We start from the raw sequence: 22957 nt of genomic DNA on the forward strand, positions 1-22957 counted from the left end.
GCAATTGGGGCACACAGGTGAGGAGAATGAAGGAGAGTTGATTTTTATACCCCACCCTTCACTACTCAAAGGAGTCTGAGTGGCTTACAATTGCCATCCCTTCCTCTTCCCACAACAGACACCCTGTGAGGGAAGTGGGGCTGTGAAAGTTCTGGGAGAACTGTGACTGACCCAAGGTCACCCAGCTGGCCTCATGTGGAGAAGTGGGGAATCAAACCCAGTTCTCCAGATTAGAGTCTGCTGCTCTCAACCATTACACCATTCTGAGAACATGGTAAAAGCCCTAAATTATGGCAGCTTGTAAAGTGTCAGATTGGGTGACCTGAGTTCAAATCCACACTCATCCAGCAAGGTTGCTGGGTGACCTTGGGTCTGTCACTTGTGCCAAACTAGATGTGATGGTGTCTTCCTGTTCGCCATGGAGACACCACCACCATCTAAAAATGCTGCAAGAGCCCAGCTGTAGTGTAGAGGGATAAGGTGCTCTCCTCCTCCCATGGCTGTTTCAACACTTGAAAAGGCAAATGAGGGTAGGGGAAGAGCTCCTAATCCCAGTGCACTGTGGGCCTGAGTAGGACTGAGCTCTTGTGGCCCTTTCTTACATGTCCAGGGGGAATGCCAATCACTACTTTGGGGTGAAGAAGAATTTTCTTCCAGGCCAGATTAGCCCAGGGGTCTTGGGAGGGTTTTTTTTTTAAGCTTCCTCTGGGCATAGAACAAGGGTCACTGGGAGAGTGCTGGTGGTGGGGAAAGGTAGTTGTGAATCTCCTGTGTTGTGCAGATGGTTGGGATAAATGAGCCTGAAGGTCCCTTCCAGCTCTATGGTTCTTAGGGTTGCCAAGTCCAATTTAAGAAATATCTGGGGACTTTGAGGGTGGAGCCAGGAGACTTTGGGGGTGGAGCCAGGGGACATTCGGGGTGGAGCCAAGATCAAGGCTGTGACAAGCATAATTGAACTCCAAAGGGAGTTCTGGCCCTCACATTGAAAGGGACGGCACACCTTTTCAGTTCCTTCCATAGGAAATAATGAAGGGTAGGGGCACCTTCTTTGGGGGCTCATAGAATTGGACCCCCTGGTTCAATCTTTTTGAAACTTGGGGGGTATTTTGGGGAGAGGCACTAGATGCTATACTGAAAATTTGGTGCCTCTACCCCATAAAACAGCCTCCCCAGAGCCCCAGATACCCGCAGATCAATTCTCCATGATTTTCTATGGGAATAAATCTCCATAGGGAATAACAGAGTTCCCAGCAGACATTTCCCTCCCCTCCCGCCGCTTTCTGATGATCCTGAAGCAGGGGAAGGGCCTCCAAACCGGGGATCCCCTGCCCCCACCTGGGGATTGGCAACCCTAATGGTTCTGTATGTTTCCTACAGGGCAGCTCATTCCTGGGACTTCTTCCTTGCCCCTTCCTGCAAGGCTACCCTCATTTGGGTCCATCCATGCATTCCTTAGGACAAATCAGGTATACTGTCATAGTGCAGCCGATATTCCCACAACAAGTCCATTGTATTCACAAGTCATAATATTTTGTCTGCTGTCAAATGTCAAACATCCCTTCCCTCCCCTCAGTTTACAACTTCTGGCCCAGGATTCCTTTGCCATGCTGGGAGGCAGTGCTTGCTCCATGCCTGTAAAACTCATGTCTAATTCCTTATGCAAGGATTCAGAATGGGCAATTGCTGTAGCCATAAATGGAGCGGGAGTTGGCTTTTTGAAAATGTCCTCCCTTTAGGATTTCCAACCTCCAGGTGGAGCCTGGAGATCTCCCGCTATTACAACCAGGGCTTTTTTAGTAGAAAAAGCCCAGCGGGAACTTATTTGCATATTAGGCCACACCCCCTGACACTAAGCCAGCCAGAACTGCATTCCTGTGTGTTCCTGCTGAAAAAAAGCCGATTAACTGATCTCCAGACAACGGAGATCAGTTCCCTTGGAGAAAATGACTGCTTTTGAGGGTGGCCTGGCTCAGCTCCCTCCCCTCCCCAAACCCCACTCTCCACCCCCAAAATCTTCATGTAGTTCCCAACCCAGAGCTGGCAACCCTCTCCCCTCCCATCTTTCTTGTTTTAAGGGGATAAAGAATTGGTGCACCTGTGTGAAAATAGAATGTCTCTCTCCGTTCTTGGATTAAGTGGATTGCCATCGGGTTTGACAGTAAAATGAACCACACGCACATACACTCATCCTGACTAGTCAGGTAACTCATTCAGTCATCTTTATTGTTCTTCAGTAATCTTGGGTTCCCTTGCAAACCCATCTGTAGAGCTTATCGCAGTCGTTTTGTTTCCAGTTATAGTACATAAATGAAGGTACTATCATCACACAGTCTTGGTTGGATTTCCCAACAACCCTTGCGTTGCTAGGCTTGTATTCAGACCAATACCTAGGAAGAAAGAGCTTCAGTTACACAGAACAGAAAGAGAGAACACATCTACATATGCAGTAAAAAGTGGTGGGAATGAGAAGGGGCAAGACCCAAGATGCAAGGATGGAAGGTACCACCGCTAACTGTAGGTGGGAAGATCAGAATTTTGCATGCTCGCCTATGCTTAGTTTTTTACAGTTCCCCAATGCAGAAATTGTAGTATGCAAATTAGTTCAATTAGCCTTGACTCTTTTTTACAAAGCCCAGCTTCTGACGGATTGGGCCCATAGGACAGATCTCTCTGTCACTTTTATTGCCCCAAAACATTGCCCCAAGGTAAGGGTGTTCCTACTTTTTCTGGGAAGTGCAGTCAGACAGAATCATAAGAAGAGCCCTGCTGGATCAGTAAAGTTGCCAATCTCCAGGTAGGGCCTAGAGTTCTCCTGGAATGACAACTGATCTCCAGACTACAGAGATCAGCTCCCCTGAAGCAAAATGCCAGCATTGGACAGGGAAGTCTATGGCATCCTTGCTGAGCTCCTTCCCTTCCCCAAACTGCTCTTCCCAAATCTCCACAAATTTGCCTCCAAAATCTGCAGGAATTTTCTAACCTGCTGCTGGCAATCCTATAAGATTAGACCAGTGAAAGTTCATCTAGTCCAGCATCCTGTCCCACACAATGGGCAACCAATTCCTCTGGAAGGCCAACAATAGGGCACAAAGGCCAAGGATTTCCCCTGCTCTTGTCTCCTGGCACTGGGATTCAGAGGCCCTGCAGGTTTAGACTTGCAGAATCTTCATAATATCCACCCTCCCTTTCCAAACTCACTCTTTCACCAGTGTGGAGCCATCTGACCATTTCCATTTGCCTTCCTTATTTTCAAGTCCGATCCAGGAAGTGTGCTGAAGTCGTAAAGTGATGAAATTCTGCAAAAGGAGGTACAACTATAAACAAAAGCCCTATGAAATTTTAACTGCTTAAGTAGAGTGATCATTGCAGTGAAGAGATAACATCGTTCCCAAGAGAGGGAATGTGGCTCAGCGGTTGAACATCTGCTTGGAATGCAGTAGGTCCCAGGTTCAATTCCAGGTATCTCTAGTGAAAAGATCTGGCGGTAGATGATGGGAAAGACCTCTGCCTGAGACCCAGAAGAGCTGCTGCCAGTCTGAATAAACAGTACTGACTTTGATGGACCAAGGGACCCTCAGGTAAGCTTCTCCATTAATACGTCACAGCCCAGGAAGCTCCCACAAGATGACTCAGCCGTACCCCAACTGCCTGAGTAGATATAAATTACCTGCCTACCAACTTCTCAATTTGAACCAGAGAGAACAACAGTTTTCTGGGTTACAACTCTGAGGATGCCAGTCACAGTTGCTGGCAAAACATCAGGTCTCACAATGCCAAGACCATAGCCACACAGCCCAAAAAATCTACAACAACCAAGGGTTTGATTCAATATATGGCAGTGGGACAGAAAGGGCCTGCTCTGGCCTCCAAGGTTTCCTCTCACCTGGAGAGGCTTCCATCCCCCTCTGGAAACTCGTCACCACCACCTGGCCTTCATAGGAATTACACCCTGGGAGGGTCAGGACCCCAGCTTCCCTTCCAAGTCCTGAGGCTTTGCCTTTGTGTCTCCCGCTGCCCAGCATGTCCCTGGAGGCATAGCCACTTGCCAACTGCCTGCCTTTTCCCAGTGCCCCTTTTACATTAGCATGACCAAGACAGTGGAGGTCTATGTGGAATAGAGAACCACTACCAGCGTCAAAAGTTTAATAAATATAAGTATTTATTAAAAAGAAAACGTTCATAAGTATACTTTTGGCACAGCACCAAACTAAGCAAGGAATCAAAAATAAATAGGTAAAATGGAATTTCTCCATCCCTCTCTTGTTACGTTCTCTATTGTAAAATATAGGACAGGCTCCTTTAGCGTAGACAAATCCACTACCTTGAAGCATTCTTATTTATTCTGCTTCAGCCTACCTTCGGAAGGCTGAGGTCCCCTAGGGTGGCTTGCTCCAGGTTGGGAAATACCTGGGGAAGTGACTGTTTCCTCTAGGGGAACAGATCCCTGTCGCCTGAAGATCTGTTGTAATCCCAGGAAATCCATTCTCCAGCTACTTCCCGAAATGTGCCATCACTCTCTCTTTTGCCACTTTGAGCTACTCAGGAGCATGAGCCATAACTGAGAGAGCATTTTGTGGAGACTTCGGGTCTCTATGAATTTTGTTAAAGTATTGCACAAGTGTATATTGTATAAATATTGTAGAATATCCCTCGTTGCTAAAGGCTTGAAACAGGTGTGGCAGAAGTAGACGACCTGGCCCAGGGGATTCCAACTTCTTTCTACATGAGAAAATTGAATGCCTTTGCATCAACTGGAATTGGCACCAAGTCCATTTGGATTTAAGATACGGACACTTTTTGATGTTCTTCTTCAAGGGACTGGTTCTCTTTATTGTATTGCTATTTTGTACAAATATTGGTCATTTGTCACTATAAATTTTGGGTTGTGTTTGTACTACCTGACATTTGGCAGCCCTAGAAATCGTTTGTCATCCTTCTGACATTTCATGAGAACCTATACCTTGGTGCTAGGGTTGCCTGGTCCCCTCTGGCCAACAGCAGGGGGGTGAGGTTAGAGTTGTCAGATCCTAATTGGGAAACTCCTGGCCATTTGGAGATGGAGCCTGAGGAGGACAAGGACTTCAGTGGGGTACAACGCCATAGAGCCCACCTTCCAAAGCAGGAGTGGCCAAACTTGCTTAACGTAAGAGCCACATAGAATAAATACCAGATGTTTGAGAGCTGCAAGACATGAATGTCAGATGTTTGAGAGCCACAAGACAGGAAGGAAGGAAGGAAGGAAGGAAGGAAGGAAGGAAGGAAGGAAGGAAGGAAGGAAGGAAGGAAGGAAGGAAGGAAGGAAGGAAGGAAGGAAGGAAGGAAGGAAAATAGATGGGGGAGATAAGAAGAAGGGAAAGCAACTTTAAATGCATTCTCCAAGCCACCAGCTGGCTTGGCATGGACAAGTGATTTAGAGAGACAGATGCCTTCGCCAAGCTGGCTGACAGGGTGGTGGGGGCTTCAAGAGCCACACAAGATGTGTGAAAGAGCCACATGTGACTCCCAAGCCACAGTTTGGCCATCCCTGCTCCGAAGTATCCATTTTCTCCAGGGAAACTGATCTCTACAGTCTGGAGATGGGTTGGCTTTCCTGCTTGGTGCTACAGAGCTTGCTTTGCATGCTGATATTTGGAAATACAACTCCCCGTTTCTTCCCCTCCAAAAGGCAACTACTATTCCTCAAAGACACCACCAAACTAATGGCCTGACTCCATGTTAAGCACCTTCACAGGCTGAAATGTTTCACTAGGTGTTATTTGTGCAAAGCCAAGTACATGAAGCACAATCTCAGGACCTGGAAGCGGGGGGGGGGGGGGGGGTAGTAAAAAGGATGAAAAAGGTGATCTCTGCAGCCTCTGGACCCCATAGCTCACAGTGCTGCCCTCTACAGGTTCTCCTGAAGGACTGCCTCTCCCAGTTTGAGCGCACCTGCCAATCAAAGTCCAACCAAGGAGGACTGGGACATCCTTCCACTATGTGAAGCTGATGTGTGCTTGGATGAGAACTCCAGTCCTCTGGAATTCCCTGTTGAAGGACCATGTGACCAGGGCCACTAAGCAAAGTAGGTGATTGCCTAGGGTGCTGGCCTTCTGAGGGTGCCAAATTGGGTGCCCCTAGGGTTGCCAAGTCCAATTCAAGAAATATCTGGGGACTTTGGGGGTGGGGCCAGGAGACTTTGGGGGTGGAGCCAGGAGACATTAGGGGTGGAGCCAGGGACAAGGGTGTGACAAGCATATTTGAACTCCAAAGGGAGTTCTGGCCCTCACATTTAAAGGGACGGCACACCTTTTCAATTCCTTCCTTCCATAGGAAATAATGAAGGATAGGGGCACCTTCTTTTGGGGCTCATAGAATTGGACCCCCTGGTCCAATCTTTTTGAAACTTGGGGGTATTTTGGGGAGAGGCACTAGATGCTATACTGAAAATCTGGTGCCTCTACCCCAAAAAACAGCCCCCCTAGAGCCCCAGATACCCGCGGATCAATTCTCCATGATTTTCTATGGGAATAAATTTCCATAGGGAATAATAGAGTTCCCAGCAGACATTTCCCTCCCCTCCCCCCGCTTTCTGACGACCCTGAAGCGGGGGGAGGGCCTCCAAACCAGGGAATCCCCTGCCCCCACCTGGGGATTGGCAACCCTAGGTGCCCCCCACATGACTCAGTGACATCATGCAACATCATCCAACACGCTGCCACTGGCTCACTTCCATCCTGGGCTCCCCCCTAAGCTATGCAGTGTTGGCTGTGCCTGCACCAAAAGCAGAGAGAACCGGCAGCACACATGGTCACCAACTATTGGTGCAGCTACCTCCTCAGCTCTCCTTTGCAACAGTGATTTTCCTCCCCCCACCCCCTCTTCAGCGGATCTGGCTTCTCCTAGCCAGGCTTCGCAACCTGGGAAGAGAGACATGGGGAAGGACAAAAAGGCAGGTAAGAGATGAACCTCGGGAGCATGGCCACACAGTCACCGAGTGTCTCCAGACAGTGGCAGGGGTGGAAAGAAAGCACTTGTTGTCTGTCTGGCTCCAGGCAATGCCTGTCAAGTACTGCAAGTCTCCTACATCCAACACACCATTATCTTGAAAGAAAAGATTTATTGATCGAAGAGCATGACAGGCAAGATGGCTCTTGCTAAAACTGCTTTTGGTGGGCAATATACCTGAGGTCCAGCCGTTCCAAGTTAAAAATTTAAGTGCCAATCCCCCTTCACATGGCAGTCCCCACCCCCATAGTCCAGCATAATGTTCCCAAGACAAGCAGGTGCAGACGCTGACCAGATAAGTTGACCTTGGCTTGTCCAGCTCAGGGCGGAACATTACTTCATGAATGGTACACAGTGAGCAGCAAAAAGATAGCATATAAACAGGGCCTCAGGGTTACTACAGGTTACAGCAATAAGAAATATCATTATGGCAAGAGGCATTCTTGACAGTGTCATCTCCACTCCTCGGTCTTCAAGCACTGGTGCTTTGGACCTTGGACCAGAGGATCTGCCTCCGCTTGTAGTGCCATGGTGGGCAACAGGCAGCTCTCGCTCCCTAGTCACAAGTACAGTAGTGTGTTTGTGTAGCTGTGGGGGGGAAGGGTGCTTAGGCTTTTTGTTGGCATCGGTACCCTTTTCACCTGGCCTGTGTCTGCCCCCCCACCATGCGTGAGAGGATGGGGCTCTGCTGTTGGGCTAAACAAGTAATAAGGGGAGGCACTTAGGATAGCAGGACTAGAAGCAGGAGGAGGGGTTTTCCTCCCAGGCTTGGTTGGAAAACAGAAAGGTGCTGTATGGTGGCGGGAGTGGGGAGTCGTGGTTCTTTGTGGATTGCTTGCAGCCCTCAACGATGCAAGGGACTTTGGGAGATTACAAAGGAGGGGGCGACCACTAGATGGCGACAATGATTTTCTTCTTGCAAAGATGGGAGGTAGGGTTGTCAAGTTCCTCACAGCCTCCATAGAGGCCATAGAGTACCATAGAGTTTTCCCTCCCAAAGGCTAGAGCGTCTGGGAAAACCATAGAGTTTCCCCAGAAATGCCTAGAATGGCTGCTGCACAACGTTGCCAGCATGATGATATCACTTCCAGGTGATGTCATCGTGCCGGCGACATCAGGGGAGGTTGGGAACCTCCCAGGCAAGGGAACCCCTGCCCAGACTGGGGGCTTGGCAGCCCAAATGGGAGGGTGGGTTGCTCTGTCTGGTTGTAAGGATCCCAGGGCACCTTCTGCATCAAAGAGGCTGTTGGCTAGAAGTATCTAAGAATGCAGTCCGAAATAGAAGTAGAAGTAACTGGGCTGTTGTGTGGGCGGCCATACATTGGAAATGTGCTGGAGGAGACTGCAATGCGAATTCTGTGCCTGAAAACAAATGCCCCCATGGCCACTTTAGAATGGCATGTCTGCTCTGTCAGGAAGACTGATTTTCCAACAGGGAATATTTCTCAAAGGCTGGAAGCAGTCTAACTTCTCTTTAGGGAGCTTCAGACAATCTGATAACCACAATGTTCTCATCACTGTCTCCTTCTTTATTGTTTTTGCATATTCTACAACCAGGCACAGAACAATTAGAAAGTCAAAGCAGAACATGTGGAATGTGCTTCCCAGCCAGTTAGGATTAACATTCCATCCTCCATTGTATTGGTCCTTTATTAGGGCCCAGTCTTTTCATGTCTAAGCCATCCTTTCATATTACTAGGATGTGAGGAGGGACATGTTTATAGTTTAATCCTTGCTGGATTATTTTCATTTACTTAGCAATATGCGTCGTGGTGTGAATTTAGATGCATGCTGATACTTGGCTGGGGCATGCTATGTTTTCTCTACAGTTACTCAGAATGAAAGAAATCATTTCTACCCACCTGGATCTGCCCTTAAAAGTGCTTGTCATATCTTTGTGTGTTTTAATTTACAATATCAGCATTAAGCAAGGGAACAAAGGCTGAGTCCAGTGGCACCTTTAAGACCAACAAACATGACTTTCAGTGGGTTTTTGTGTTAGTCTGCAGTGGAAGAGCTAGATTCAAATCCAGTAGCACCTCAGAGACCCACAGAGTTATCGAGATCTAAGGATTCAATGGTGTGTGTGTTGTGGGGGGGGGGCCTTTCTCATTCTTAGCTACCCAGATTTTAAGCCAGGCAGTGGATTAGTGGTTTGATTTATGCTTGTGATGAGAGAGGGTGTGTGTACCCTAGATGGTTTTTAACGTGCTCTCCATCTTGCGAGTGGTATCAACTGTGGTAGCTAGGGAATATCGCTTGCCAGAATATTTCACTTTCAAGAAAAAATTCATGAAATAAAAGAGAGGTTGTGCCAGCAGCTCAAGGCTGCTTTTATTCTTGCCTGATGCTCGTTCTGAGATTCTTACAAGGTTACGGTTATGTTTATGTTTATATTTTATGTTTTGGATGTTTGTAAAGTGAATTTTTTTAAAAAAATCAAAATACATGCTTGCTCACAGCTATTATGACTTGGCTCACAAACTAAGAATTTTGCACATAAAGCTTAGAGGGAACATTGCCCATGACCCCTGCCTGCCTCTACATGGGCCTGGAGGATATTCAGAGAGGTGGCTGAATAGAGCCTGCCCTCCCAACTTTGTTATTTCAGGGAGGTCTCCCATCCAGGTACTTGCCAGAGTTGGCCCTGCTCAGCTTCCAAGATCTGACAAGATCAGGCTTGCCTTGGCTATCCAGGTCAGGGAGCAAGTTCAAGTTTTGTGCTTTTCATTTTTCCCACAATTAAAATGTTTTTGAAAATTGTGGGGGGGGGGGGGACACCAGAAGTTAGTTTTGCCTAGGGTTCCAAATAGTCTAGGGCCAGCCCTGCATGCAATGCCACATCTGTACATGTGTGTGTGACATTTGCTTTTAGGTGGACTTATAATGGGATTTTTTCAGTTCCACAGCTGCATCAAGTGAGATTGTAAATAACCATAACACCCAAGAAAACGAGCTGGGAAATTGCTGGCGTCAAGTTAGCTCACCGTCAATGCAACCCTACATGGAGTTATTCCTAGATGAAGTTACTCCAGTATTCCAATTATTTCAGTGGGCTTAGACCTGAGTAACTCTACATACGATAGCCTGCAAGTGGCAAATAATAATGATACTGGCCTTCCTAACAGGGCTGTTGAAGGGAAGGTAATCACTGTGATCAGGGGGTTTTTTTGTAGGAAATGCCCAGCAGGGACTTATTTGCATATTAGACCACACCCCCTGATGTTACCACTGTTTCACACAGGGCTTTTTGTAGAAAAAGCCCAGCAGGGACTCATTTGCATATTAGGCCACACCCCCTGACATCAAACCAGCTGGAACTGCGTTCCTATGAGTTCCTGCTCAAAAAAAGCCCTGACTGTGATGTGCTTTAAACACTTGACTAGTCTTATCAAAATTCCCAGTTGAATTATAGTTATGAAAATATTTGTACTAGAGAGTAAAAGAACAGAGGAAGGTGCTAGCAACATATGACAGAACGTGTTGGGGGTTGATCAAAACTATCAGGGAGGAAACAAGAAAAAGACTCCACCTGTTCTTCATTGTCAAGGATAGAGGCCAAGTGTGCCCCTCTGGCAATGCAGAAGTTCTCTGCTTCATACCAGCTTTTTTCTTCTTTGGAAAAATAATAGAGGCTCCTTCCATGGAACTGCCAGGGATCAGAAGAACTTCGTGCAGTTGTCTTGTTATATATCAAACGTTCTAAGAAGATATAAGTGCAGAGAGAGAAATTATCAGTAATGACATCCTCTGCTGGGCATAGGTGGCTTGGAAGAAGGAGACGTTCTCTCAGCCAGACTACCTCAAAGAGTTGTTCTGAGGATCAAACGGATAACGCCATACACATTTATTTAATTCATTTATACTCCACCTTTCTCCCCAACAGCACCAGTGCAGGGGCTTCCAGCACCCCAGGCAAGGAGCACGCGCTGCCTCGCAGCCCCCGCTCAGCTTAGGAGGGCTGCAGACCTGAGAGGGCTGCAAACCCAGGACGACTGGGTGGGGGCACACAGTATGGAGCATTTGCTCACCTTGGAGGCATTCAGAGCTGCTCCAAACACCACCTCTGAGCCAAAGCAAATGTGCTGCATCATGTGCCCTGCTCAGCCCCCTCCGGACTCGGAAGAGGCTGGGCAGGGCACGCAGCGCATTGGCTTGGCTCAGAGGCGTTTGGAACTGCTCCAAATGCCTCTGAAGCAAACAAACACGCTGCACGCTGCCCCCCCCCCCAGGTCTGGGCAGTGATGGTGCAAGCAGGGAGGGGGTACCTGCCCCAACCCCTGTAGCCAGGTGGCGCTCTAGGTAGCCACCTACCTGGCCTACTCCTATGTGCTGGCCCTGCTCCCCAATGACTTCCATCGTTCTCCTCTCTTCCATTTTATTCTCACAACAACCCATGAGTTAGGTTAAACTGAGTGGCCCAAGGTCACTCAGTGAGCTTCCATGATATGAATGGGGATTCAAACCTGAGTCTCCATTCTACTATTCTGACACTATGTTACTCGTGTCACCCTGAGCTCCACAGAGGAAGGACAGAATCTGAAGGTAATAAAGATCTCAAAACATTTCCACTGGGAAGACAGAATGGGTAGATCATTTTTGAAGACTGACTAGCCACAATCTTTGAAGTGGCGGAATGTCATAACCAAGGACCCTGACTCAGAATCCTCTGGTTTGAAGAAGAGCCTCAGGATATCAAGAGTTCTTGTGGGAGGGGAGATCCTTTCCTTCAGTTATGTGGGGAACGGCTTCAGAACTTCTGTGGGATCTCCATAGATGGTGAAGGAGGGGGGCCCACATCAGCCAGGCTTCCGTTATGACTCTTCTTTGTGAATGGTGCCCCCACCAGTGTCCTTGGACAGAATGAGTTCTTCCTCAGGGTCCCTCAGTTTTTGTCATCCCACATCCACCATCATGGTATCTCAAGCAGCAGCCAGCAAGATGGCCTGAATAACCACTCCATAAGAGAGGGAAAGCCCTGTGGGTGGCCCAAGCTAGCCTGTTCTCATCACTTCTCAGAAGCTATCAGGATCAGCCCTGGTTCATATATGGATGGGAGACCCCCAAAGAAGTCTAGGGTCACCAGGCAGAGGAAGGTGATGACAAATCACCTCTGATCCTCCCTTGCTTTGGATTCACCATGATTCAACTACAGTTTGACTATACATTTTCTTTATGCCTTGGCCTCACTGATGTCAGAAGATAAGCAGGGCCAGCCCTGGTTAGTCCTTGGATAGGAAACCAGCAAGGAAGTCAAGGGTCCCTACACAGAGGCAGGAGGCAATGGCAAAAATCAAACCAGGTTTGATTCTCCACTCCTCCACTTGCAGCTGTAGAATGGCCTTGGGTTAGCCATAGCTCTCCTAGGAGTTGTCCTTGAAAGGGCAGCTGCTGTCAGAAGAAGACTTCAGATTTATACCCCGCCCTTCTCTCTGAATCAGAGACTCAGAGCGGCTCCTGTACCTTCTCCCCCCACAACAGACACCCTGTGAAGTGGGTGGGGCTGAGAGGGCTCTCACAGCAGCTGCCCTTTCAAGGACAACTCTTGAAATAGCTATGGCTATCCACTAACCACTACACCAAAGAGCTCTCTCAGCCCCATCTAACTCACAGGGTGTCTGTTGTGTGTGTGTGTGTGGGGGGGGGGGAAGGTAAAGGAGATTGTGTCTGCTCTCTCTGAGATTAAAAGTATAGGGTGGGATATAAATCCAATATCATCATCATCCAATATCATCAAGTGCCCTCTCAAGACAATTCTACCCAGAAGTTGCCATCCAGATATCAAAAGCTGCCTTGACGGACTAAGTGATGGAAAACCATAAACCATTCTTGGAAGTCAGTAATTCTGTTGCAACATTGGGACAGCCATGCCTGCTTCATTAGACACTGAAGAAGCCCTGTGGCCAATACTCCCTTCAAGCTGTGGAGTCTTGTTAGTAAATATTCTACTTTGTGAGCTACCTGCATTAAAGCTGTGAGCTACTGCACAAATTAGTTTGCTCTGGGGCCATTTTTCATGAGCTAAGTCAAATATATGAGTCAGAGGCTAAAAAACTGTGAGCTGGCTTACACTAACTCAGCTTAAAGGGAACACTGCCTGTGGAAAACATTTCTCAAGGATTCAAACTCTGCTGTATTCAGGCTCCTGATCAGTCCTACTGTTATGTCTTGAAACCATAGTCTACGTACCGTGCGGCGAACACTACAGAGGTGCCCAGTGGAAACCCACTGGTCCCTGGATGTAGCTCGCTAAGACACTCCACCCATCAAGATCTGTGGCGGGAAGTTTAACTGGCCAGGATTGGACCTGGCCTGACTGAGGGTTGTTCCGGGGAATGTATATAAGCAGGACCTGGCTGCGTGTTCTCTCTCTTGTAATGTACCTCCGAATAAAGTATGTTGCCTTCAACACGTCTCGTCACTCAGTACATTACAGTGGCGACGAGGATGGGATTCTAGCCAGGTAACTCCCGAAGAGGGACTTCGCGGACCTGGCCGGAGATGAGGAAGGCACACCGTCTAGGGAGAAAGAAGCACCCGCCGCCACAGTCACCATGGCTAACCCGGGCGGAACGATGGGTCATCTCGAAGAGTTCAACCCCGCTAAACCAGAGAGGTGGGAGACCTACACGGAGCGGGTCGATTGCTACCTTCGAGCGAACATGATCACGGACAACAGCTGAAAGAGGGACGTGCTCCTGAGCGTCTGCGGGGAGGCCACATTCGAGATCGCCAAGAATCTCCGCGAGAATCATGGAGAAGACGTACGAGGAGATAGTCGCCCGCCGATTCCTCTTCCACAAGAGGGTCCAAGAGGCGGGAGAGTCGGCCGCCGAATACCTGGCCGCTCTATGCCAAATTGCGGGAAACTGCAGCTTCAACAAGCTAGAGGAAGCCCTGAGGGACCGATTCGCCTGGGGCCTCAGGGACGAACGACTACAACAAAAGCTCTTCGCAGGGGAAGAGCTCACCCTCCAAAGCGCCTTCAGCGAGGCCGCTGCATTTGAGAGAGCCACGAAAGCTTTCCACAACCCGCGGGCAGAAGCCATCCACCAAGAGGAGACGGCGCAGAGCAACCCAGAGGATGAGGAGACACACCAGCTATGTCGCCAACCAGGCACGGGGCCAAGAGCGACCGAGAGACCGGCCACCACCAAGTGCGCCAGCTGCGGGGACCCACACGAGCGTCGGGACTGCCCCTACCGCAACATGGACTGCAGGAACTGTGGGAAAATGGGCCACATCGTGCGGGCTTGCCGGGCCAAGGCCGCCCGCAGATGCCAGTCCACCAACCAGGACTCGACCGAGGACTACTCGACCGCATCGACTAGCCTACAGGTAATGAACTTGCCCAGCAATACCCCTGACAAGGTCAAGGTATCGATCCGGATCGAGGGCAGCCCCTGCCAGATGGAACTGGACTCGGGCTCCTCCATCTCCATAATTTCGGAGGAGTCTCTAAGAAAACTTTGCCCACGTGGCCGGCCCAGGCTGCGACCGGCTGGTTTCATACTACGGGACTTCCAAAAGAACCCCGTTCAGATTTTGGGATGTGCCACAGTGAGGGTGGAGTTTAAGAGCTTTAGGGGGAAACTTGATATACTTGTGGTCAAACGCCAGCTTACCACATTGCTGGGCCTGGCCTGGTTTCGACCGCTGGGAATTCAGATCATGGGGGTGCAGCAGCTGGGGACGCAGGTGTTCGAGCACATGTGCCGGGAATTCCCAGAGGTGTTTGATGGGGCCCTAGGGTGCTACAAAGGCCCTCCCATATCCTTACCCCTTGACCCCCACATGCGACCGATAAGGCTGAAGGCTAGGCGAGTTCCGTTTGCTCTCAAGCCCAAAATAGAAGCGGAACTGGACTGTCTCACCACCCAGGGAGTGCTAGAACCGGTTTCCCACGCTGCATGGGAAACGCCTATAGTAACCCCGGTGAAGCCGAATGGGGAGGTGTGCATATGCGCCGATTACAAGTGCACCATAAACAAGGCACTACAAGACAACCCCTACCCCGTCCCCATAGTCAGTCATGTTTTGGCAGCACTAGTAGGTTCTAAAATATTCGGGAAGCTGGACTTGGCCCAGGCGTACCAGTAGCTTCCCGTGGACACCGAGACAGCAGAAGCCCAGACCATTGTGACCCACAGGGGAGCTTTTAGGGTGCGGCGGTTGCAATCTGGGGTGAGTGTGGCTCCGGGGGTCTTTCAGAGCCTAATGGATTCTCTCCTCAAAGGGATCCCCGGGGTGCAACCGTTTTTCGACGACGTTTTGATCGCTGCCCCGGACGCTGAGGAGTTCAGCAACTGCCTGCGAGAGGTACTCCGCCGATTCCAGGCGGCGGGGCTTACAGTCAAGCGGGAAAAATGTTTCCTTGGGGTGCCGAGGGTGGAGTTCTTGGGCTTTGCAGTTGACACCACAGGAATCCACCCTATGGCCGACAAGACCAAGGCCATTGTGGAGGCCCCGGCCCCCACGTGCAAGGCGGAGCTACAAAGCTTCTTGGGGTTATTAAATTTCTATCATTAATTTTTGCCCCATCGCAGAACCCCTCCATAGACTTCTAGACAAAAATGCCCCCTGGGTGTGGGGAAAGAAGCAGGCTGCCGCTTTTCAGGCAGTCAAGGAGCTCCTCGTATCTAATAACGTGCTCCACCATTTTGATGAAGCCCTGCCGGTGATCTTGGCTTGCGATGAGTCTCTGTATGGGGTGGGCGCCATCCTGGGTCACCAACTCCCGAACGGGAGGGAGGTCCCCGTAGCCTATTATTCTAGGACGTTGACCCCCACGGAGCGCAACTATGCCCAGATAGATAAGGAGGCATTGGCAATCGTGGCGGGGGTGCATAAATTTAACGATTACCTGTATGGTAGGCATTTTACGATCGCTACGGATCATAAGCCGCTCCTGGGACTCCTCGCCCTAGACCACCAGATGCCACAGATTTTGTCGCAGCGTGTCCTGCCGTGGAATCAGTTCCTCAATTCCTATACATATGCCCTGGTCCACCGTCAGGGCAAAGCCATGGGGCACGCGGATGCTACCGGAAAGACCCCTCCACACTGCAGAGGTAGCGAAGGCCACGGGGCGGGACAGGATACTCGCCAGAGTTCTCGACTGGGTGGGAAGGGGATGGCCTGAGGGAAAACAGGCTACTTAATTCAAGGCATTCACAGCCCGCAGGGAAGAACTGTCCACTCACAAGGGGTGCCTTCTCTGGGGAAGCAGGGTGGTGGTTCCCCCCCCTCCCCCATTGCGGAAACAAGTGCTGGAGGCCCTACACGAAACACATCCAGGGATTGTACGGATGAAGGCCCTAGCGCACAGCTATGTATGGTGGCTGGGGATGGACAAAGAGATCGAAGGGTGGGTTCGAAGGTGCCAGCCCTGCCAGGAGTCCCGGCCCGAGCCACCAAGTGCCCCTGTACACTGCTGGGAACCCCATAGGAGGCCATGGTCCAGGTTACACCTAGACTTTGTGGGGCCATATCAGGGCCAAACCTTCTTCATTCTGGTGGACGCATACACCAAGTGGTTGGAAGTTATTCCAGTAGCTTCAATCTCCATGGCAGTCCGGGTGTTGCACAGGGTCTTCTGCACGCACGGGATCCCCGACACCCTCGTCATGGATAATGGGACTGCTTTCACTTCCCGGGAGTTCTTGCAGAGATACCTAAGAAAACACATACGGTCCGCCCCCTTCCATCCGGCCACCAACGGCCAAGCGTAGCAGATGGTGTGCACCACAAAAGAGGCCCTGGGACGCATTGTACAAAGGGTCTGGGACCACCGCCTGGCCGCTTTCTTATTTGATAACAGAATCACCCCCAACCCAGTCACCGGGGTGAGCCCGGCCGAATTGTTAATGGGGAGGAAGCTGATCACAAGGCTTGACCGGTTGCATCCTGACCAGGCCACCGACCTCAGCAGTTCCCCCGAAATCAGGGAGGCCGCTAGGGGGTTCTTTCCAGGGGATCCAGTGTACGCGAGGAACTACACAAGCGGCCCCGAGTGGGTAGCGGGCCGGGTGCTGCGCGTGACCGGGTCCCGCCATTATGACGTCTCAATGGAGGGGGGCCAAATCCTGCGGAAGCATATAGATCAGATGCGCCACCGCACCTTGCCGGAAGAGCCGGCAGCAGTAAGGGGCGGGGAAGAACCAACAGCAGCACCCACACTGAGAGCTACCCTGCCCAGGCCAACCGCACGGGCGGAAGAGCAGCACGGAACAACCCCCCAGGAGTACGGACTCCAGAAGAGCAACTGGGGGCAGACAGCCCTATGCCGGCATTTCCCCACATGGGGAAACCGCCGCCCCGTCCGCCGTGGCCCCAGCAGCCACGGTGGCCACTCCTACTCCCCAAATAACCCCAAGAAGGTCGACCAGGGAACGCAAGGCCCCAGCATACTTGAAAGACTATGTGTCCTGAACTAGGGGGGGAGGAGTGTTATGTCTTGAAACCATAGTCTATGTACCGCGCGGCGAATGCTACAGAGGTGCCCAGTGGAAATCCACTGGTCCCCAGATGTAGCTCGCTAAGACGCTCCACCCATCAAGATCTGTGGCAGGAAGTTTAACTGGCCAGGATTGGACCTGGCCTGACTGAGGGTTGTTCCAGGGAATGTATATAAGCGGGACCCAGCCGCGTGTTCTCTCTCTTGTAATGTACCTCCGAATAAAGTATGTTGCCTTCAACACGTCTCGTCACTCAGTACATTACACCTACCATAGCAGCTCTTCTAGCACTGCCACCAATTGGCCGGCTCCAGGAGAAAGAGGAGGAGGCCAACTTGGAGGTTTATAAGGTATTGGGGATGGGATCGTTCCTGATGACGTCAGCCATGGAATGAAGTGTCCTAGAACTTGGAAGAGGCCTCAGCTTCAGACAAGCTAACTTGTCCTGATCAGAATTGGGTGAGGGACAGGAGCTCCACACCCACTGCTTCTATCCTTCCCTCTGCCTTCTGCAACATTGCCATTAGTTGCAAGCAAGTCTCTTGCCTGCTCCTACTAGCAACACTCCAGGTTGTAAAGGATGAGAGCCCTCCCCAAAGTAAGACCAACAAGTGCTAATGTTTTAAGCATGCTTTAAGGGTTGTTTTTTTTTAAGACATTTAGTCGTGTTTTGTCTGTGTCCTTTAAAAAGCTTACATCTCTGCTACCTAATCTTAAATAGGTACACACATGGCCCAGCTGGACATGGCCTGGCCAAGTCTCATTTATGTCAGATCCAGCCCTCATAATAAATGAGTTCGACACCCCTGGTTTAGCTGTTTCTCAACGATATGCCCTTATTGATGCTTGGAGTTGCCATCTGGAAATTCTAACCATGGACATAATTGTCAAGGAGATACTTACTGTACGTCTCTCTCTTCTCAAAGTATTGCTCGATGATATAATCTAGTTTGGTCCCCACGTCCACTACTTCATCAGCAATCGTCTTGGCTAGATTTAGACAGAGAGACCAACAGAAAAAGGCTGTTTCTAAACTTTTCTATCCCTTTATCTCCATTCTGGAGCCCAATGGATACATTCCATCAGCCCTGTGACCATATCTCATTCCTTTCATCTCTCCCCCCTCCTCCTTTTGTTTTCAGTTTAAGATCCTCCTTTGTACTTGTTGATCCCCTCAGGATTGGGGCACTTCTCTTCCTTCCCTTCCACCTTGTCCTCTCAGCCTCGGTCTTGGAGCTCCTTAGGCCTCAGAACTGGGGAACCTGGAGAACCTGGAAATCTTACAGACATGTTCTGAACCTTGTTGGTCTCCTGTAAATGTATTGTAAAGATTGGGTTCCAGTGCTAAATAAGCCTCCAAACTGAAGAAAGACAGATAAAACGTCTTGATATCTAGAACAGACGTCATTGGAAGGGCTTCTTTTAGTTCCATGAACTAAATACTGGAATATTGTCACTCCTTTGTGATTGGAAAAACTGCTTTTGAACTGTCTTCTGTTAATGTGTTTTTGCTACATGCTCTTTTCTATTTGAAGTTCTATGTGCAAGCTTTGTCAGAACACCACTGACCTCTACATTACACTGCCTTGTTTAAAATGTATGGTGTCTCTTAGCGTTTTTTTTTAAATTTACACTCAGAACTGGGGAAGGCAGAATGTCAGGTGAGCATCACAGGTCTCACCTTTCCTCCCTTGGAACAGCACTCTGCTTACCTCTCCAACATTGTGCTGCTTCCTTCTTTGCTGACCTGCTGGTGAAACCTGCCTTTTAATTCCTTCTTGGGTCTCACGCCCACCTTGAGAAGCCAGTCATCCACCCCTCCCCATTCTCCTAATAGCCCCTACAGCTGAGCCTGGCCATACCTCTTCTGTTTCCCTAGTCCAGGTGTTGCACATGAAGCTGCCGGATACTGAATCAGACCATTGGTCCACCAGAGTCAGTATTGTCTTTTCAGACTGGCAACAGCTCTCCAGGATGTTATGCAGAGGTCTTTCACATCACCTACTGCTTGGTCATATAGCTGCAGATGCTGGGAGACTGAGCCTAGTACTTTCTCCATGCCAAGCAGATGCTCTGCCAAAGAGCCACAGACCTCTCTCTTCAATCTGCTGGCTGGGTCCTGCAGATTCTCTTGCCTGCCTTAGGCAGGTGGCCCATTCCCTGGTGCTCTTCCTTCCCTCTGATGGCCACGGACCAGGTAGCTATTCCATCTCTGAGGTCTCAGGGAGGGGGATTGAGCCTAGTCATGGGCTCACATCTCAACATACTGCCATTTGACTGGTCAGGAGCCAAGGCAGAGAGACCAGAACATTTGAGCTGATCTCCAAAGGAGACTCAAAAGACTTAATGAGACAGTTTTTGTTAACTAGGTTGAGTAAAGGCAGCAAGAGTGGCTTCCTGGTCAGGATGAAGAGATAATCAGGGCTATTTTTGTAACAGGAACTCCTTTGGATATTAGGCCACACCCACCTGATCTCAATGTACTGCCATTTCTTTGACTGGTTAGTGGGTAGGGCCAACCTTATTTAAAGAAAGATAGGGGTGGATTCTGCACTGCCTCTCTCTTGATGTCCAGGGAGCACAACAGATCTTGCCTCTGCTGGTCCTGTTCGACATGTGATGGGAAGGAAGTGGAAGGTGGGCCTCCCAAAGAGATCCTGATGTGCATCAACCAACTATCAGGAGCCAAGGCAGAGAGACCAGAACATTTGAGCTGATCTCCAAAGAAGACTCAAAAGACTTAATGAGACAGCTTTTGTTAACTAGGTTGAGGAAAGGCAGCAAGAGTAGCTTACTGGCTAGGATGAAGAGATGCAAAATTGCGGTCCTTGTGCTGGACACTGCAGAGAGTGCAGAAACTTCATGCAGGAGCTTCCAGGACATTTGAGGTATCACCTCTCAGACTTATCTACTGTGGCTGTGGGACTCTATTTCCCTTTTGCAAAACCTAGGATCTGTCCCCCAACTGACTACCAAACTTGCCATTTGCTTACCTGGGCTGTATTCAAACTGTGAATGAACAAGTTCTCTTGCCAAAAAGACCTTCAGATCTTGAAATGTGCCTTTAAGCTGATACTGTCTCTGGTCCTGGCCAAGATCTAAAGTTATTTAGACAGGTGCCCAATATTAAACCTTCAGAAACACACTTCTGCCTACCACCCACACATTCAGAGCCCATTTCCCAGTGCAGGTCATTCACCATGGTGACCAAGGCCATTCCAGTCCCATAGCCAGGCCAGAAACCAGACCGAAAAGGATCCAAACACCTTGTTATTGTTCATCCCTGGCCCACATAGGGAGGATGATGCTCCAGTCTTGTTCCATCTGCACTGGCTCCCAATCTGCTTCCAGGAGCAAATCAAGGGGCTGGTGGTGTTGACCCATCAAGCTCTGCATGGCCTGGGATCAGCACACCTGAAGGACTTTCTGAGCCTTTGCAAAACTAAGCTAAGGCCGTCTTCTGAGATGCTTCAGATTAACCCCCCCCCCCCCCCATATTCTGAGAGTAGGCGGTTGGCAACCTGGGAAATGCCCTTCTCAGCCGTGGCACCAAAACTCTGGAATTCTCTCCCCAGGGATATTCCTCTGTCTGTCTTCCACCAATGGGCGAAGACTTTTCGTTTCATCTGGTTGTTTCCTCAATTAGTCCTCCTTCCTGCCCTATGTTTTAATTACTGTTTAAAGTGCTTTAGCTGTGGATATTGATTAGGGTTTAGTTGTTTTTATTAACTGTTTAATGACTTGTTTTTTATACTGTTTTATTTTAACTGTTAGCCACCCTGATGGCCCACACTGGGAAGAAAGACAGCATATAAAGGTTGTAAAGAAACAACTTAAAAGAGTCTGAGAATATTTTAACGCATGACTACAAACTGAGCAATAAATGTGCGTGTGTTTGTAAAGAGCCATCAAGTCACAGTGGACTGATGGTGACCCCAGCAAGGGGTTTTCAGGGCAAGTGATTAAGCAGAGGTGGTTGGCCTTTGCATTCCTCTGCAGAGTCTTCCTTGGTCATCTCCCTTCTAAGCACTGACTCTGCTTAGCTTCCGAGATCAGGCAAAATTGAGCTATACTATATCATTCCATGTCCCCAAGGACAATAAACGGAGCTACTTTTTTAAAAGGGGAGGTTTTAAAGAACCATGTGTGTATAAAAGGGGAGGAGCCTTAGCCAATTGGGAAAATGGAGGTTTTGCTCTGTAGTTCCCGCACAATTGAGCAAGTCTCGCAAAGCAAGCTGTTATGCAGAAGGAAGTGAGAGAGAGGGAGAAGGAGGCAGATGACAGCCAGTTGCTCGGGAGCCTGATGAGAGCCCTCTGGGGGCCTGATTCGGCCCCTGGGCTGAATTGTTTGACACCCCTGCTAGGGTTTTCAAGGCAAGAGATGGACACAGGTGTTTTGCCTGCTTCTTCCTTGTTGGGCTCTCAACCAAATACTAAGCAGGGCCAACCCTGCTGAGCTTCCTAGATCACACTAGTCTGGGCCATGCAGGTCAAGGCAAGAGATGATCAGAGGTGGTTTGCCACTGTCTGAATAGGAGCCTTGAACTTCCTTGTCGGCCTCCTATGCAAGTATGAACCAGGTCCAACCCTACTTAGCTTCCAAGTCATGATGAGATCGGGTCTGCATGGGCCATCCAAGTCAGGGTTTTTAAGATTTAGAGGTCTCCCATTCAGACTGGCATATCCTCGCCACAGTAGTTGAATAAGCAAAATCCTGTCTCTCAGCTTGAATCAGTTCCTTCTGGAGAGGGACCTCAGCTCACGTTGTAAATCTCTTAAATGGATGACCTGGTCTGGCTGCAGAGGACTGGATGTTTTTTGTTTCCATGAAATCTATGAATATTAATCATTGAGCAACTTCCTTGAGAACTAGTAACATGCTCTGCCAAAGAACTTGTTAAAAATTCTGTGCAACATATGCATTTTGCTACAACTGAGTGTACAATGTGCATTCTATTAACAGTTCTTTATGGGCTGAATGACCATTAGAGCAGGAGAAACAGGACTCAAAGGGTATCCAAGACTCACTTGGCAAGGAGGAGGAGGTAGAAGGCAAAGGTGAACTTACACAGAATAATCGATGCAACTATTGTGAGAATGCTCAACATAGTTATGACTCCACAGATGATAAAAAGCTTCTTGTTTTTTGCTAGAATGGCTGGATTTATCTTGATTGGTCCTTTTCCTTCTGGTCCTCCCTTTGTATCTAGTTTTCCCTTGGAGGCCATGGCTTGAAAGATAAAGGGGAAAGGAGGCCGGTGAAGGTCGCACAACACAGGATAGAAAACCACCACAAGGAAAGCTTCTGATTTGTTACAGGAATGCATGTAGCTGCCTTATACTGAATCAGATTATTGGTCCAGCAAGGCTGCTCTCCTCCAAGCCTGACTAGGAAGCTGGGCTTGGAGGAGAGCACACACTGGCACGCAGTCCTGGCTCTCTCAGCTTCCCGGGTCTGCAACCCTAGAAGCCAAGAGCGGTGGGAGGAGGCACCTGAAGGTGCCCTGTAGGCAG

The 22957-nt window shown here is 49.4% G+C and overlaps 1 protein-coding gene across 1 annotated transcript; it reads right to left on the reverse strand.

Annotated features, from left to right (window-relative positions):
• Positions 1 to 2184: 2184 nt before the first annotated feature.
• LOC132577613 (C-type lectin domain family 4 member F-like) lies at positions 2185 to 20643 on the reverse strand. The gene is made up of 6 exons (XM_060247402.1): positions 20598 to 20643; positions 20435 to 20539; positions 18345 to 18431; positions 10517 to 10686; positions 3199 to 3296; positions 2185 to 2387 (listed from the first exon to the last, which is right to left on the reverse strand). Exons 1-6 carry the CDS (start codon positions 20641 to 20643, stop codon positions 2231 to 2233), a joined length of 663 nt encoding a protein of 220 aa, XP_060103385.1. The 3' UTR covers positions 2185 to 2230.
• Positions 20644 to 22957: the final 2314 nt, after the last annotated feature.

This window comes from Heteronotia binoei, chromosome 9 (assembly GCF_032191835.1).
Source record: "Heteronotia binoei isolate CCM8104 ecotype False Entrance Well chromosome 9, APGP_CSIRO_Hbin_v1, whole genome shotgun sequence".
NCBI classification, from domain to species: Eukaryota; Metazoa; Chordata; class Lepidosauria; order Squamata; family Gekkonidae; genus Heteronotia; species Heteronotia binoei.